Here is an 18,952-nt window from a genome sequence, read left to right as displayed (position 1 = left end):
CGAGTTGGTTTATTTAGGACTTGAATAAGGTCATGCAACAACATGTTGAAGAATGTTCACCATGGGTGCTTGGACACACTCTCAATTGTAATCATTCCCAGCCGGCACTCGGTATTATTAAAATTGCCAAATGAAATAGAAAGCACTTTACTGTTTGAGTACCAATGCATGTGCACTTGCAATTTATTTAATTAACTGGGTGTCACATCTAGTGGTCTGTACATAGTATACAGAATAAAGGTGCAACTTCAGTAAAATACCTTTATGCATTGGCACTCCAGAAGGTAAATCATTTACGAAACAGCCCTAAATTGCTTACAAATAAGCACGGGCATTCCACTGCACCTAGTTAACCCATCCTTGCTGAAAACAGTACATACGACAGTGGAAAAATGTCTTCATCGGTTATTTCATTACATAGCCACATTTCAGTTTTGACAGTGATATGGTGATTATGCAGTTTCTATATTTTCAATTACTCAATCTTATTTAATGCTACAGGTGTTTAAAGTGATTCAGTGGTGCCCCTTTTGCACTGACATTGAATCATGACATTCCTGTGCTTGTTCACCACAGTGGTTTGTTAGTTTGACTCTTGTTTTTCATCCAAGTTGTACATACTATAATAATATTATTATTTACTATATTAATATGGTGACACGTGCGTGAGTCAACCATCAGTGGCTTTAACTGATAAGGAGTTCGCGCTTCCATTTTATTCTAGAAGACTGCTCGAAATATTTTTTTTCCTTCAGTAGTAAAGGTTTCAGTTTTGTCTGTGCTCTTAAGAAATGCCACAGATAATAAGATTAGAATGGGAGTGAATATGCGTGACCTTGCTGTCTCTGCAAGACTTGTGCAAAGTGGAAAGGTAGCTTTGCTCACTGACTACGCCAACACTGCCGTCAGACTTCTGCCATGTTACATTAACACAAATTACAATGGTTTTCAACATTCCAGGAACCATGTATTAAGGTAAGAATAGCAAATCACTTGGTCTTGATTCGAGAATCCCACATTAATATGCAAGTGTCAGCACATGTGCTGTGAACAGAAAAAGAAGAGGAAGGGGGGGGAGGCAGCACACTGGTTGAACTGAGCAGTGCCTGAGCGGCACCAATCGCTACTTACAGAGCACTACTAATATAGCTGAACCTTGATATAACAAAGCCATACAAGCAGCAAAAAACTCATTTTATACTGTGAATACTATCACTACCAAGGTTTGTGTCATGATTTCAGCAGTAAAAATTACACAGCTTTCTATAAAAAGTCTTGGTGAATGGTACTTTGTCTGCAATTATTTCTGAACAGAAGAAACTCGACCAGTAATACAGAGTCAAAACTACCGGCACATGTGGTATAGAGATCACATCAAGAGCAGAGCTGCTGCATGGAGCCATTTACTGCTAGCAGCCACCGTCCTTTGGCATCATGCATATACAAGCGTATTACCTCCATGGCCTGCCAATGCTAGGCGGGTATTTTGACTGATTTAGTGACTTGGTGCAGTGATTCGCAAGACAAAGATGGCTATAGTTATGCAATGTTTGTTCACAATAACGACATAGTGCAACTACACCAAGACAATACAAGTTTCTTTCATTGTTGCCTAGGCACTTGTAAGCACCTCAGTTGCCATTCTCTTGTTGAAAATTGCTGCCCCATGAAACTGTAAGCACGGACGGGGTGCACCCATCACAACTTATATAGTTGCATGATCGATGACGAAGCAATGCATTCTGTCTCCGCTTGACAGTCACTGTTTTCTGCCATTGCCGGCACAAGTTACATGAAAGGATGCAAGCAAATGTTGAATTCACTGTTGAGCAATGTTTTTCTGATCTTTTACTTGCCATAATAGCTTCAGGTACATGCATGTGATGCACAAGGACGTTGTTAAATCGAAAGTTCGAAAATTACTTTGTTAAAATGCAGGAAGGAATATACATGTTTTTGAATGGAACTAAGATCGGCAATTTTAAAAAAGTTCATTAATCAGAAATTTAGCTAAATCAAGGTACTTTATATTAAGGTTCAACTGAATATGCAAAGTGTGCAACTCAAACTCGATAGCTCACCTTAAGTCGGGCACTGTCCAGCTGCAACAAAGCCTCACCACCAACGCCCTGAGTGGAAAAGGTGGCTACATGTGCTTCCAGGCCCAGCACCACCAGCCACTGACCCACTTGGGACACACTCCAGCGATCTACAGGACCACTCTGCCAGTGATGTGGCCGCACTTCCTCGCGCCGTTCGCGTCCACTGGATTCCCCCTGGTTGCTGCTGCTGGACCGCAAGCTGCTGCTGCTGCCACAGTCCCCTACAATTCACACAGCCATACTTTATCACCAGAGCCACATGCAGTGCACATCGCATGATCCAACAGCTAGCACTTAAGATTTAGAACAGTCTTTAAACCCTGTTCCACCGTGGACATTAACGCACAGTGGACCATTTTCTCGACATCATCTAAACCCATGAGTTAGTACAAGAACGTTGAGGGGCCAGCCAAAGTACTAAATTTTGTATTATTAGCGGAGCAGTGTCTAAGCGGCATCAAATGAAACCATCCACACACATGCGCACACTCATACTGAAATACAGACTATAGTTAATAAGAAAATAAGTTCTGCAGACATCCATAAGATGAAGCAAGTTCCATGAACGGGAAGAATTGTCATCCACTCAGAGAGCAGCTCAAAGCTACAAAGGGTTTCTTTGTTGCTTCGCTCTGCTAGCAGGTGGATAACAATTTCTTTCCTTTCAGAGTGTAGACAAGCTGCAGAGCACAACATGAAGATGCGGTGGTGCTGCAGTCACATTCTGCGCGAGAAAAATTTTTTTTAATTATACTGACGCTCTTGTATGAATTTTCTCTGAAGGAAAGACTAACACACATGACCAAATTTCCATCAACTGCTTGGCAAAAATTAGTGTTAGAAGCAGTGAAGAGTAGTGTCAATGTAGTTGTCTGCGCATTTTGCCTGTACTGTACCAACTTATTTACAAACATGCAGCTTGTCAGTAAGTTAAGCTGCTCCATGCATGCATTTAAAGGGGCCCTGAAACACTTTTATTACTAAACATGAAATGGCTTCACTATTAAAAGGCATCTCACGGATCTCCTGCTGCAATAATGTTTCTAATCCTGCAATTATAAGCGGAGTTAGAGGAGTTTATCTCACTTATGCACAGCTTTCTGTCTTTTTTCGTCTCCACTAGCATGATGAAAGCTACACAGGGGTGATGGCAAGGGGGCAAGGCCCCACCAGAAAATCAACCATTTTCTTTTGTTTTCTTTACGACGGTACTTCCGGTTCAGGCGTGCGCTGCACTCTCTCGATGCGAGATGGGCGCTCGGGTTACTGATTTCTATGTCTGTCATCCTAAGTGACCACTCAGAGCACGCAGTTGTCGGATCATTTTGCCAGCGAGAGCACTCGTCACGGCACCCTGGGGCAAACACAGTATCTACTCTAAGCAGCAAACACAGCTACATGCAAATGTCATGCATATAGTGGAACACTGAATGTTTGCTATGTGCACGGTAGGATTAGAGTGCGCGCTCGCGCTGCAGTCTGGCTGTGTTACATGATGCGGACTGGCTTAGTCCTGCACCAGCTTAACCAACAGATAGTAGCCAAATCCAAATTGTGCATTTTGAAGCGCTATCAATAGCTAAATACAATGCGATGTCTAACAAGACATTTAGCCATGAATAAGCGCATGCTGCTGTTGCTAGGCGCGACAGGTGCAAGGCGCGGCAGACGCAAGGCGTGGCAGACGCAAGGCGTGTAGAAGTGAGTTCGTCTGTAGAAGCATACATCTGGTCTTGGGAGATGATGATATGCATTGGTGAATATTGTCATAGCAGACTCAGTACGAAGCAAGTGACCGACTCAGGCATGTAACGTTTGAACCAGCACTCATGTAGTACGCAGGGTGTGGCCTCGCATGATTGGAGGAGAAACACAGCATTAAGCAGACGACCATCGAACGAGACCAGAAGAGCAAAGATGAAATACTTTTTTGGTCTTTTTGAGATGGCAGACGTGTATTTTTCATTTAACTCCAAATTAGCAATAATAGTATTACTGAGAATGTTCTCGCAATCACGAAATCGGCCAATACCTGCCAGGCCCGATTGCCTGTTCGCAAGGTAGCTGCTTGCGACATTGCGAAGGAGAGAGAGAGAGAGCAATTTTTTACTGTTTTTAACACGAGATTGTCAATTCCCTGCTGCATGCAGTGCAATGATATTTGGCTCAGATGTTCACAGGAGCCTCGTCTACAGATTGGCAACGTTTTCTTACTGTGTTCGAAACAGTTACAGTGACGTTTCACTTCGTGAACGCGTGTTACGCGCAAGCATATGGGCACTGTGAACATGCAGAGCGAGCACTGCGGCATCGAAGCAGAGCGAAAAGGGCGTGAACGCGGTTGCGGATGCAACATTAATCTCAACGGTGAGATGCCTGGTGTGCCACAGGGAAAGCACATATTGCTACACATGCAAAGAAGAGGCACCGCAAACATGCACAGCGAGCATCGGGGTGTCAAAGCATAAACGGAAAGGGCGCGAACGCAGCGATTCTCCTCTCCACCTCCAAGCGCCTTCCTCCTGCGGCGCTCGCTTCCCTCACAGCGACAAACATAATTTCACCAATTTCACAAACTGGGCATCTACGCTTGCACGTAAAAGTGTTTCAGGGCACCTTAAAAAAATTAACAGAGCTCAGTCAGTATCATTCTGCATTCCTTTCAGCAGGAGCTCAATGCTGGAGCTCCTGCTGGCACATGCAATGTGAAAGGTGTGGTGGAGCCACTTGGCATATCATGAGAAACTAGAGGCACAAGAACCTGCATCACACAGATTTGTGGACACACATTACAATGCCCATGTCACATACTGTATAGACTCGTGTAAGAGCCGCACCAGTGTAAGGGCCACACCCCCAACTTGGCAGCCCAAAATCTGGAGAAAAAAAAATTTCCAACTGAAAAGCAATCAGATTCGATGCCCCTATGCTGTGCGTGTGCATCGGTGAATTTTCACTACTAGATGATGAGAGCTGCGCATTGCCCTCTGATGAAATGGTACATCCGGGGATACGAGGTGTGCACAAGTCGCCGGCTGCCTCGGCACCATTTTTTCTTTGTTGGCGATTATGAAAAGGTTAACATTCGCTTTTGTAGTGGTGGGCAAGCATGGACGATTATGGCAGATTTCATACTCGTAGTCAGGAAAAAATTACACCAGAAGTTTCGGTTCCGTGTTAAGGCCACATCTCGTCAAAACTGTAAAAAAAAAATGCAGCCCGAACACAAGTTTATATGGTATGTTTGCATCCAGCAGCACAAATCGCACACACACTAAAAATGTGTAGTCGCGTGCAAGGATCTAACAAGCACCAGCTATGGTGTTAGCCTAAATTTCCGTGGAGAACAGGTGCAAAGTGCTCCGAAACTTGCCTCCATGTGCAGTATTGAAGTACCTAGGGGAAACATACACTGCAGGAAAACTGCAAGGTGCTTGATTCAGCTTTCACTGGTTGCTTTGTGCGCCCCTTATCGACGAAATGTTTGTGAAGAAGCCACCACCTGCATCTTCGCAACTTTCCAGTACCGATTTGTATCGGTTACCGCAAATCGTTGCAAGAAGAATGCCATGTGCCACCTGCTATCAAACATTTTCAACTTTTAATGCAATCTTTCTATGAGTACTAGGCTCCAGCCTGTCTGTCATAAAATGTGGGTCACCAGATAAATAGGCGATACATAATCAGTTTCTCACTAAGAAAAGCTTTGGGCAACACTAGAAGAGATGTGGCAAGGTCATCTGCAATTCAGGCATTAAGTCACACCCATCACTGTAGGCATTATGCAATGCACATGAGCATGCTGCATGATAGCGTTGAAAATTATCAGTGCAAAACAATCTGGCATAACGCTTCAGCTTGAAAAAAACACAAGAAATTGAGCCGCGATCATCGGTGCCGACAGCAAAAATGAGCCTGGAGTGTCCATATAATTGCGCAACAAGAATAGAAGCCACATGGTACAATTTGGCGTCCGACACAATTGTACCCACCGGACACCATATCAGACGCCAAATTGTACCGTGTCTCTCCTACTTCACGGCAGCAAGTTCAGGGTACGATCATTATGCAGGGAAAAGAAAAAACGCACGGCTTGTTGGACAAGTAGAGGCTGCGTCCATTAGGCGAGTGCATACATTACGCGAGTAAATACGGTACGTAGCAGCATCAAATTTCATTTCGGGGGAATCCACCATGTCAGAGAGGGTTTGAAGATGTTTATAGCATTGAGGACACAACTGCATGACCACAGATCTAACCAGTACAATATAGGCTTCAATGTAAAGCATAGGCCGCTTATAATGTAAGTAGCAGGAGTCATAAATTTCCACGCTATAAGCGGTACCACACTATAACCAAAACAATATTTTTCAAAGGCTGTGCACGTTCAAAACATGTAGACCGAGCACCCACATGTGTCCAGGAATCAAAGCATACAACCGGGTTGTGCCCTCACTTTCGTTGGCAAGGTGGTTCCTCCGCTTTCCAAGTGCCATACAGCTACTGTGAAGCATTTCGTTGACTTTGCACCAAACCGTAACTTTGGCCAGCAACTCCCAACAAGACGGCGCTGCTTAGGCCTAGCCAACGGGGGTATCGGGCGGCATGCCATCGTGGGAGGATCGTCTTTGATATATGTTTGTATCCATAGATAAATACACGGATATTTGGCGCAAGATCATGCGCAGAGGCTGAACTGATGGCAGTGTGTAAAAAATGGGATTTGCTGGCAATCAGCCGGCCACTACTGCGAAGGCATGTAGCAATAGTTTCTATGCGCGCGTAGTGGTAGGAACGGCGAAAGCTCGTGCGTGGACAATGTTCCGAACCGATGAATTTGCAGAAAGTAGTTTAAACCATACCTGCCAACCTCAAGACTTTCAAATTCGTAAACTCGCGACCGGGGGGAGGGGGGGGGGGGGGGGGGCGTGCACGGGAATTCTGCCGAGGGGTACGACTTCAAACACACTTGGAAGTACTGATAGTAAAGTAGTACTGACGAGGCTTCGAGCACGCCATCACACTTCGCAGCCTCTACGGCTACAAAACACCGGAGTGCCGGAGTCGCACTGCGCCCGATGCAGCAGCACGTCGCACAAAAAAAGCGAGGCCCACAAAACAGGTCATACAGTAAAAGTTCGTTAATTCGGATTTCACGGGACCGAAACAAATGTCCGAATTAACCGAATGTCGAATTATCGAGGGTATCAAGAAAACGATACAAATGCTTACTACGTCAACACGCTCTTATTTGCAGTATGAATCAGCAAATTCTGTTTCTATTTTGCATAAACGCAATGCGGAAGCTGCAATTCTCATCTCGCGACTGATTAGAGCTCGCAGCGGCGAAGGTTTCGAGACTTCCTTCACATTGCGGCCGCGGCGCGCGTCTTCATCTGAGACGGGCTTTTCACTAGCGCGCGCACATCCCGTTTATTTTTTCGCCAATGTCGCCGCCCATCGCGATGTAGACGGTGCGCCTCTTCCTCTTCACAACCGCAATCTCTCTCTCTTCATCCTCGACAGCTTTACACTGAGTAAAAACGAAACTATTGCTTACCGCAACCGCTGTCAACGTGATCATGCACGGCGACCTTGCGGTTCTGAAGGCGCGCGGCCGACGCAAGCATAGTCAAACCGAAACTACCGTTTGCTGCAACTGCGGACGAAACCGCTGTCGATATCGACGCGATCATGCATGGCGACTACCGAGTTATGGAGGCTTGCGGCCGACGTGCGTACCGAGTCAAAACGAAACTACTGTTTGCCACAACCGCAGCGGACGGAATCGCGGCAGCTATCAAGACGATCATGGTTGGTAACTACGCAGTCATGAAGGCACGCGGCCAACGCGGTGCTATGTGCGGCGGTAAACGCAAGTTAGGCACGAATAGGAACAAATAGGCACGAAGCCTTCCGGCGTTGTTGTCATTTCAGTACTCCGTCGCTTCGTTTCGGTGGATGCTAACGTTGTTTTGGCGCGGTCCATTCATGTTTCGGAGGGTGGCGTGGCTTAGAGCTATGGGCGCGGACCATTCGTGTTCGGAGGGGCGGAAGGGCAACGGGACAGAGGCGCGCGAGGCTGGCGATGCGGAGAAGGATGGAAAACAACGCGTGGCGGCGTGGAATGGCTCAAATTTCTTTCTTTTTTTTTTTTTTTTTGTCTTTTCAAGGAGTTCGTATTCTATTCCCTGACGGCACGGACACTGAGTGAAAACTGGAGTGTACTAGTGAAAACGAAACTACTTTTTGCCGCAACCGCTGCGGATGAAACCGCGGCCGCTATCAACGCGATCACGGATGGCGCCTACGCAGTTTTGAAGGCACGCGGCCAACTCGGTGCTATGCGCGCCGGCAAACGCAAGAATAAAAGCTTTAAAGGCTCAAATAGGCACGAAGCGTCCTGGCGTTGCTGTCATTACCGTACGATTTGAACTCTGTCGCTTCGTTTCGGTGGACGCTAATGCCGTTATGTTAGAGTACACTCTAGTTATAGCTCGTTTGCGTCGCACATTTGCGGCGCTCCGCGCTCGCCGAGCACCAAGAGTTGTCCGAATTAACCGATGTGCGGCCAAATACGTTCGAATTAACGAGAGTTTCATTGCATTAAATAATGCAAACGCCTGCCGGGACCAAAGGATGTGTCCGAATTAACGAGCTTTTACTGTACTCGCGAAAAAAGCCTAGCGAAGGTGACAGGTAAGACGACTAGCCACAGCCTCCCATACCGAAACTGTGCCTGCCGCATCGACCCGAAATCGCCGTCGTCTCTAGGGGCGCCACTTACGTACAGGTGCACCTCTATGTTGAGAGTAACGACAACCAGTGACTTCCAGCCGTCGTCAGGTAGTCCAACAATCCGATGACGAAGGCAACGTCAGATTGAAAAATCTTCTTACTCTGCAGACAATAAAGATTACGGCACATACCTCCATCTCTATGCGCCCCTACGTAAGTGGCGCCCCTACCCACCAGCAACGGTGTGAATTTATAAAAAATTAAAAAAAACTATTTCGTCAATATAACCAATTTTCCGTAAAAATTGAGCCGACATTCGTGAAATCGTAAGACGGGTCCAAATTCGTACATTTTACGGAAAATTCGGAAGAGTTGGCAGGTATGTTTAAACTGACAGCGTCGCGGATTCAAGATCGCAGCCGACTTATCTGCCCGTCGCAATGACATGCATCGCGAAGGCAAAACGTGAAACGCACTCATGGTCTCGACCAATTTTTCCGCAGTGACGGAATTCACTGTCAAAATTTGTTGTTCCGGCCTGCTCGATAATTGAGACATTTTTGAGACCCAGTCCATGTCCGAAAATATTAGTTGGTGACTGTATTTACCTTCCGCACACAAACTGGAGAGCCAAAGAGCGACAATTGCACACACATTCGGTGCATTCATCGCTGACAAGTGCCGAGACCAAAAGGCTTTTTCGTCGCCTCAGCAACTCCCGCGCACCAAATCAGGGGTGGAACTGATACAGTTTGTCTTGGAGCACTCCTGGGAGCAGGTAAATTGCTGTTTTGGAGCAGGCTGGGAGCAACTAAAATACTGTTTCTGAAGAGATAGAAGGGGCATATCAGGCTTTATTCTGCATTAGAGGAGCATGTATCATATCTTAAAACGTTTAACCTGATAACATTGTTACAAAAAGAGGCTCGATCACCTTGCACCATTTGATTTACATAAGGAACACTGGTGTGCTAGGCACTCGACCGATTTTAATGAAATTTGTTGCATTTGTGAGAGAAAGTTAAATTCTAGTGACTGTTGGAAGAGGAATTTTGATTTTATGCCTGAATTGTTTCAAAGGAATTTTCAAAAATTGGTAAGGTCGAAAAAAATAGAAGCACGACGTTTATAAATTTGTAACTCTGCACCAAAAACAGATATCGCAGTTCTGTAAAGTGGATCCGTTATAACATCCAACGCGGACAAATTTTGTCAATTTATATCTTACGTGAACTTCTTACATTGTTTACAAGGGTTTTGCAAAAGTCACACTCACATAATAACCGTATAATGCAGATCCATGTATTACACATAAACTTTATCTGCTTTAATGCACTATTAGATGCAACTACGGAATTGTGATATTGCTTTTCATGGCTGAATTACAAAGTTGTAAACTACATAGTTTCATTTTCTGAAAAGTTGCTATGTTTGACAATTTTTATGAAACGATCTATGGCCTAAATCAAAAATCTTCCACCAGTCCCTAGATTTAAACCTTATCTTTTGTATACAACAAAGCTCATCGAATTTGGTGCACTGGTTGCCGAGAAAAACGATTTCTCCTTTCCCATGTATTTAGATAGGAGCCCACAAGCTAAAGCTCTAACACGCGCACTCTACAAGCTGAGCCGCTACACCTGTTTATCCCACTTCGCGATCGCGACAAAGGCAAGTAATGAAAACGTGCGAGTGCGGAGAAAAGGCTAAAGGCCTACCGCTCGCTTCCGGCGCCGCATAGCTGGCTACACGCTAGCTGGTGCACTCAAAACGACCCTTACATCTTTCGCAATTGTACGCTTAGTTGCGGTTATACGAAATACCAGGAGAATAGTAATTACTTTTGGCCATTTTTCAGTCCTTGAACTTCCCGGCACTACCGGCGCACAATGGTAGTCACTGCCAACTTCACCAACCACCGCGTCTGAAAAAAATGGCTACAGCCAAATCGTAGCCAGAATTGGAGCTAGCCAAAAGAAAACGAGCTTGCCTAGTAAGTGAAACCGAAACTAGCCAAAGTGGCCTTATTTGTAGTAAAATTTCCTGTATGGCAAAGTGCGGCACAGGGCTTCATTTCTGGTGCAAATGGCAGGCAATGGAGCAGTATGGCGCAGGAAAATTCAAATGGAGCAGGATGGCGCAAATGGAGCAGGAATTCCACCCCTGCAAATGAGCCAGCATGTTGCTGCTGCGTTTCTCTCTCTCTTTTTATGTTTTTCTCCATTCCTACTGCATTCACTCGCTCCGCGTCTCCTCGTCCTCTTCTGCATCGCCCTCAATGCTCTCTCCTTGGCCAGCATACCTAGTTGAGAAGCGGTTTGGCTGCTTCGCTTGTCTGCGGGAATTTATGGCAACGGCACTTTAACTGGTATTTCGTCTTGCATGGCTCCAATATAACCAGTATGCATATGGTACATTGCATTCTATGGGAAGATAAACAGGAGTCTGCAAAGACCGCATTATATCCGCTGTAGAACTATAAGCAGTTATGTTATAAGTGGTCCAAGCTGTACTTGTTTTGCATTGATTTAAGTCTTTGCAGGTTGTACTCATGTTGTAGGTTATACAAAAAAGAACATGCAGAACAAAGCTTTAAGTACTGTGGGGATCGAGGTGCCTTCCCGCGCCTCGTCCCCCAGCTCGCGCGTGGCGCTTAGCTCGATCCCCGGGAACCGCCGCCGTAACGGCAACATGGCGGACATGGCGAGCGCGCCGGACTTACTTTCCCGCGCAAACCGTACTTCTCCCCCCCGGGATTGGACTTGCCCGCGAGACACGTCACCGGGACGCGCCCTGATTGGCCTCCTGCGCGGCGGCCCCCGGGCACCCTCTCCACCCGAACTCTCGTCCGCTGAGCGCTTCCTCGCCGCGAGAGAGGCTCACAGGCTCGCAACGAGGTGGTTACATGAGACCTTTGTTCTCGCGACTCCTCGTTATCGCGCTTGGCGGACCGCTACCCGGTTAGCCCTAGCGCAGCGGGCGCGCGTACTCGATCGGTCTTGCGGCGAGCCTTGGCCCGTAAGCGCCGTGACTGTAGCACTGAGCTGTACCTTGGGTGAATAAACCCGTGTTTGTTGGCGATCTGACTCCGGGAGCCTTCTCTGCGCCGTGTCGGAGAGTCGACGAACCCTGCCGTAGCGCCTTTGTGCGTTGCGGAGTGGAGGAGCGTCGTGCCCTTTCCTGACCGTCGCTCGTAGGGTAAGCCTTGTGCAAACTCATCTCCACAGTACTCAGCACCTCTCGTGCACTTGAATAGCAGAAGGCACGAAAATTACAACAGAAGCACAATACAGAGGACATGCGGCGAACATGAACAGTTCAAACACCACAAAACACTTCTCAAATCACCACCAACAAAGAATGCACACAGCATAGGACTTACGAGGCAAACTTCCATCAATCTTCTTATGAGTGAGCAGGGTAACTTTCTGAGCATGAGGTGGTGGTGTGGGGACCGGTGAGAGGCTCTGCTGGGAGTCTGTTGGTGATGAGAGTGAGGAGACTCGCCTTCCAGGTGGGCTGTCCAAGGAGCCCAGGGACCCAGAGCTCTCAGTGTGCCCTGCCACATAAAACAGTTATGCTTGGGTTTAGAGACACTGAAGAAAAACACGGTAGAATCCTGCTGAAATGTTGCTGGTTGTTACATTTTCCTGGCTCCTATGTGGGATTTGTGTGGTCTAGGCAAATGGCTTTTACTAAATTCCTGGCTCTCAGATTCGCCTGCGCCTTGTGCATTTTTCCATAATCCCACAAAAAATGTATTAAATATAGTATTAATGTAATGTATTATTGTATTTAATATATATATTAAATGTATTAAAGCAAGACATGTTCTGTTTGCAAATAAAGGAGAATTCAAATGCATCTTTTGTAGGTGCTTCCTACAGAGAAAAAAAAAACACAAACACAGAAAACGAAAACAATGATATTACGACTATAACTATAGCAAGTTCAGTCTTCAATCGCCATTTTGTGCACTACTGACTACTACTTTTCTGCTAAAACAAACCACAAGAGAATAAGAGGGTAATTCACCATTCTAGTACAGTAGAACCCCGCTGATACATTTTTCACGGGACCGTAAAAAAAAAAAAACGTAAGAGCCGGGAAACGCAAGAGCCAGGAAACAGGAAAAATTGAGAAATGGGAGTAGTGTTGAACTGCACACAATATTATTTTAATTCTTACGTGCGACAAAAAGTAGTTTCGCCCGACAGCCGAAGTATCGATTGCGATGAGCTATACAAAGTAAGAATAGTAGTTTTATCGTCTGTATAAACTTGTAAACATTCGGTTATCAACTAATTAACAAACATGGTGTCAGCGCCCACAGGCAAACATGAACACATCACACTCGATGAGCGCGGACACGCGCAGTTAAGCGCCGCTGCAGAAGCGAGCGAAGTGAACTTCGTGCTGTTGTCTATCGCTTCAACCCAAACTGAGCGCCGAGAACACGCAGCACGCACAAGGCCACGAGCCGCCGACCCACCTACACTGCGTAGAATCTGCCCCCACGCAGATCGCTTTCAAGATACGGCCCGCTATCCCCCCCTCACTCCCTCGCTGGTGCCTCGAGCGCAACGGAAGGAGGCGCGCTTCCTCCCTGCTTTTCTTTCGTGCGCGAGACGCGGTCGTCAGCTCCCCTCGCACGCTTTCACTCGCACATTCAGCATACGGCCGCGATTCAGCATACGGTGCGAGGGGAGCCGACGACTGCGTCTCGCGCGCGAAAGAAAGCATACGGTGCGCAGCGACGGCGTTATCGCCCTTGGACTTTATACGGACCATCTATGAGCCAAAACCAATTTTAGGGCCGCAACGCGTCATAGACATCATCTTTAGATAGCAAAAGCGGATATCAAAGGCCATACTTTTGCTGGCAGAAACCGAAAATACGTAATAAATGTCGCCCCCAGCACTTTGGGCGGCCAATGCCATCGTCAAGCAACCAAGCCAAGCGACATGAAAAGTCAAAATGGCCGCTCGGGCCGGCGCGGTGTGGCAGTTCGGAACGTATGATGCGGGAACGGTCCCACAGTTGCGACGTAACACCGGGGTTACCAATGCATTGGGTTCTATGGGAGCTGTGCCGGGACCGGCCGAAAACGACGTAACAACCGGCAAAACGCAGCACCCGGGAACGTAACAGCGGGGTTCTACTGTAGTCGGATTTTGTTTTTCAAACAGCTCAAGTGAACAGGCATCATTATCAGCTCATATCCTGCCCTCAAGTCTAATTCTAATGAAGTGTGCACAAGAGGTTCACAAAAACAACTAAACAAAGAGGCTGTTTCATGGTGTAAGGACCAGACGCACAAAATGTCGAGCATCTTTAACAGCTTCAATGTCATATATAATAGAGACTTTTAGAATAGGGGCCCCAAAAGTTTAGGGCCCCTATTCCAAAGTTTTGCGGGTGTTAGCATTGGGGCATGCAGGAGTGAAGAGTTTTAGAATAAGGCTTTGCGTTTGGGAATAGCGTCTTACGCTTGCAGCGCCGCTACAGTGTCAAAGAAAAACTATTATAAATATTAAAATAAACTATACCATTTTATGATAAGAAGAGTAATTTTGACTTTCGTGTTTTTGCATTTAATTACAATTTAAAGGTTATTCTATTAGCAGCAAGCGATTTGTTGCGCTTAATTTTGAGTAACCAACTTTACGTGCCTTCACCAGCCAAGCTAATCCATGTTAGGTCTACAAGCCATGAAATCAACAATCGAATTCGGAATCAGCGGCATCTAACGAATCAATCTTCACTACACACATTAGTTAAGAGAAAGCGACAACCGCAGTCACTTCTCCTAACTTACGAACTTCACGTGTTACCATGAATTGACCCCAGTTTGGTGCTCGGTTAGAGCCGTCGCTTCGATAGGTGCCGCCATATTTGTTGACGCAAAGCTTTTGGGGCAGCTTTTGGGGCTCCCGCTAAAACAGTGAAATAAAGTGCCCGACGCAAAACCCAAACGCAGTTTGCATCTCGCACATGCGCAGTGGCTTCGACACTATTTCTTTGGGGCCCCTATTCTAAAACTCTCTAATGTGAAACATGGAATGGCACCTTCCTTGCCTAAGTACTGAGTCGAACCTTGATATAATGAGCTTCAAATTAAATAAAATTTTTAATCTAATTATGAAAGTAATTAACTGCTTTACACCCAGTTATAAACACTGGACTCAGGAGAAGCTTCCCCAACACGAGTGTGCTGCTCCTGCTCCCTATTCTTCCACACTTTCAAAAATAATTTTCCTAGTGCTCACACAAACACAAACAAGATGCACCAAAGTGGCCCAACAGCAAACAAGACAGCTCACAGCAAACCCTCAAGTGCAAAGTAGCACAAGGAACTTTGCAGAGGAATCAGTGGTCAAGAACCTCCTTGCCACACCCACAAACGCTGATAAGAGACTTGGGCTACGATTTTGCAACGATGCCTTCCACTCAATTCCATGCCACTCTCATCATCCACCGTTCACGGCCAGCTGCTCCTATAAAATAACACAGGCAGAGCGTCTATCTGACCAGTGATGAAGCGCGAAAAGGTATAGCGTCAGAAAAGGCTTTGTTACAAAATCACAGCTTTGATCATGTTATAAACATCTCAAGCTTCACAGCCATGCTATTAGAGGCGCTGACTTATTTATACTTCTCTCTTATTATGTATATGTAAAGACATGTTTATGCTTGTATTATTCCTTATTACGCTCCTTAGGAGAAAAAACCAAAAGTGCAAGTACTACACATGTAAAGAAATTTTAATTTCACTTATTCCACTCACTGAAGGCACACGGACACTGCTGCTGCATGTCACACTGCACACTGCCTTGCTGTTTATTACTCATGTGATGTAAAAAGGCACTTGTCGCCAGATTATTCTGAGGAAGCTGCGCTGAATTTCGTCAGCAGTTCACCATCTGGAGTGACCTGGCTACCATGAATCAGAACAATGTGGCTGCTGTCATAGTTAGCCAGCCAGTGGAGAGAATGCACAAGAGAACCTGGCATGCTCTCTTTCTGAAGCCTGTGTTTTGAATGTATGCCTTTTCCCCAATCTGCCATGGGGTTGCTGTTTCAGTATTGTTTTCCAAGCTTTAAATCAAAAGGCTCATTGTTTACCAGCCACTTGTTCCCACGAATACAAAAATAAGTCTGGACAGCTGAAGTGTGTAATTATAACTGACATTTCAATAGAAATATCATAAATGCTTATTTATAACAAGCCAACAAAATTTTTATAAGATAAAAATCTTTTGCACACAAAAATACATAGGAACATTCATTTCAGGAAATTTAAAAAGTTCATGACAGTGTCATGCAGAGGTTCATCGATATCTATTAAGGAAACAAGGCAAGCCATATACTTCCCATGCATCTTTAGGCTTACTCATGACCTGTTTTCTTTGAAATTGAGCAAGGCAGAATAGTCATACTGGTATCATTGTATTCTGAATTTGCCGTTGTTTTAACCCAAGCAGAATTGTTACTCTGGCATGTTTAGTAATTTTTTTTATTAATTTTTTTATTTAGAGCCTCCAAATCTCCGACTATAATAGATAAATGTTTTAGAAATACTAATTCCTTTTATTATATTTTTATAATTCTGCTACAGTGGATATATCTAATGAGTGGCTAAGTACAGGTCAAAAATCATCTTTCTAGCTTAAGTAGTTTTGACATAATGGGGCAAATGTAGAACACAATTGGTTTCGAGATACCCGAGTCTAAAGTAAAAACAAAGCGTTATTACCCACTGGACTTCAGTAAAAACCTACTGAACGGCAGAGGCACCTATTTAGTAGCCACCAGGCCCCATAGTCATCTCCACAATCAATTTTCCTTTTCTGTGCTTCCTGTTTGGCTTTCCGGGCCCCTTTTATAGTGAGCCGTGCCGCCCACTCAGCAAAGGAGAGTGATGCCGATCAATTTCTTTCAACCATTGTGTGTAGGGGGCCGGTGGAAGACCAAATGCCAAGATGATTTGGTCTTTCACTATCTCCATAACACAGAGTGACACTGTGTAGGGGGCTGGTGAAAGACCAAATGCTCATAGCACATTTACTCGGGCAATGCTTCCATCGCTGAAAGTTGGGACAGCGTCCATGGTGCACGGAACAAAACCAGCTATAACTTGCAAAGACGCCAGAACAAACAGCCCAGGATCTCACAAGCAACACTATAGCAACGCACTCCATGCGCTTCTGGCTGCATTTAGAGCTTGGCTAAAGCCTGAATTTACTTCCTAGGTAGCTTTCAGTGCTGCCAGACAACCATTCAGGATCCCGTTAAAGGTGAAGAAAAAGGAAATATTTCTTTTTGCCCACTTTTTATACAACAGCACAATACATCACTAGTCATTTAAAAAAAGTGTGCGTGTCAAGTAACCACAATGTTCAGAAAATTGCTCATTTCAAAAAAATTCACAAAAACAAATGAGATATTGAACTATGTTCCGAAAGAAGCGCAAATTTTCGCTTACGCTGTTCCCTTAATACTCTTTAAAGGGCCCTGAACTACCCCTCGGGCTTGGAAAAAAAAAACACATTCATGGCTAGCATACGCTGTTGTGAACATCTAAGCCAAATTTTGCAGTCATGTGCAGAGTGTGGAGCTCACAAGCGGAGTGTGAAGTCACCTTTTTCAATCACTCTTTTTAACAGAGGCCTTCAATTCACTCGTTTCGGGGGGGTCGACGGCTGCCCCTTGACGTCAGCGGGCAGGTTCCCATAGAGCACTGCTATTGGCGATAGTTGGCATCAATCAAGAAGCATGTTTGGATCAGTACGCTTCTTCCTGCTGTTACTGTGTGCATTTATTAAGGCAGTTTAGTGAACAGGCTGACGTAAGCAAAAATCTGCTTTTCGAATTCCAATAAGAATTATGTGCTTCCAGAAGAAGACGACTATTGTTTGCTCATGCTCGGCCGCAACCGCCTACATAAGAATGAAACTTTGGCCACAATGCTTATTGAAGTAGTAGCGGTCACATCTCATTCTATTACTTTTGAGCATTCAACTAGCCTCTGATCATGCGAAACTTAAGGTCAGACTACATGTACGCTTGCCAGCGCACGCTCACCCCTGGCTGCTCCTGGCTAGACACCTTGGCAAACATCCTATCGTAGTGAGTATTTGATAACGCTTCAAAATGCGCAATTTGGATGTGCTACTATCCATCGGTCAAGCTGGTGCAGGAGAAATCCGGCCCACACCACACAGCATGGCCAGACTAAAGCACGGGCACTAGCACGCACTCCAGCACTGTCGCATGCACTACAATTGGCCACTGCAACATGTAGCTGCATCTGCTGCGTAGATACCATGGCCACCGCGGGGTGCCGCGACGAGCTCGCTTGCTGAACTTGCTGAGGCCAATCACGTGCTCTGTGGGTAACGTTGGTCCAGGCGCATGTTGAGCTGGCCCGAGACCAACATCTGACTAGAACAGGTCGTCTGCTTCCCAAGTAGCACACCTTCGAGGTGTGTAGTCATCTCGCCATCACAGTCGAAGCTCGTAAAGTTAGGAATTCTTTCAACAGGAGTCCGGAGTGCGGCATCTGTCGCTTAAAAAAAATGCGTATATAGTACAGCGTTTCCAGCATGCCTGCAGACAGTGGCCTGCAAAATCAGATACACCACACCGGCGACGCTAGGATCACATAAAATTTGTCCCCTATATAGTTTGGTGCATTGAACATGATCCACAGCAGTGTGGTGATCAGCTATTGCCGCAACGCATGTGCACATGTGCTCGGCGAGCGCACACTTTTGTATTTGGCGAAGATGCAAACTCAGCACGCTCACTTCAGTACACCCAAACTGTAAGCGAGCAGCTGAGAACCACCGGTCACGCTGACTGCGCCATGCATGGTGCACGCCTGCGTTACTTTGGGCTCTATCCGCAATTTAAGCAGATGCGGGCGTTGCCAACGTACTCGCATAAGAGAACATATAGACGATGTTTCGTTTGACCCTTACCATACTCTGAACTAAACCACTAATTTATGAGCAGGACTGTCTCAGAACTCACGCAAAGTAATAATTTCATGTAAGCTGTAAACTAATAATATACCGTATCTTCCGGTCTATAAGTCGCACCTTTGTAT

The 18,952-nt window shown here is 45.7% G+C and overlaps 1 protein-coding gene across 5 annotated transcripts in view; it reads right to left on the bottom strand.

Moving 5' to 3' along the window:
• Positions 1-18,952, bottom strand: part of LOC119462195 (uncharacterized) — a 125,907-nt gene that overhangs the window by 14,901 nt on the left and 92,054 nt on the right. For 4 of the 5 annotated variants that reach the window (XM_049667476.1, XM_037723544.2, XM_037723558.2 and 1 more), the window contains 2 exons: positions 12,223-12,399; positions 2,082-2,323 (listed from right to left, as the gene is read on the bottom strand). In XM_049667476.1, the coding sequence (XP_049523433.1) occupies positions 2,082-2,323; positions 12,223-12,399 (419 nt within the window). Of the gene's footprint in view, positions 1-2,081; positions 2,324-12,222; positions 12,400-14,002; positions 18,404-18,952 lie in introns of those variants that run through there. The other variant, XM_049667483.1, reaches the window with a different exon arrangement.

The sequence above is a fragment of the Dermacentor silvarum genome, chromosome 1 (genome assembly GCF_013339745.2).
Source record: "Dermacentor silvarum isolate Dsil-2018 chromosome 1, BIME_Dsil_1.4, whole genome shotgun sequence".
Taxonomy (NCBI): Eukaryota; Metazoa; Arthropoda; class Arachnida; order Ixodida; family Ixodidae; genus Dermacentor; species Dermacentor silvarum.
Note: the sequence above shows the minus strand (reverse complement) of the source record. Positions and strands in the feature narration are given on the sequence as shown.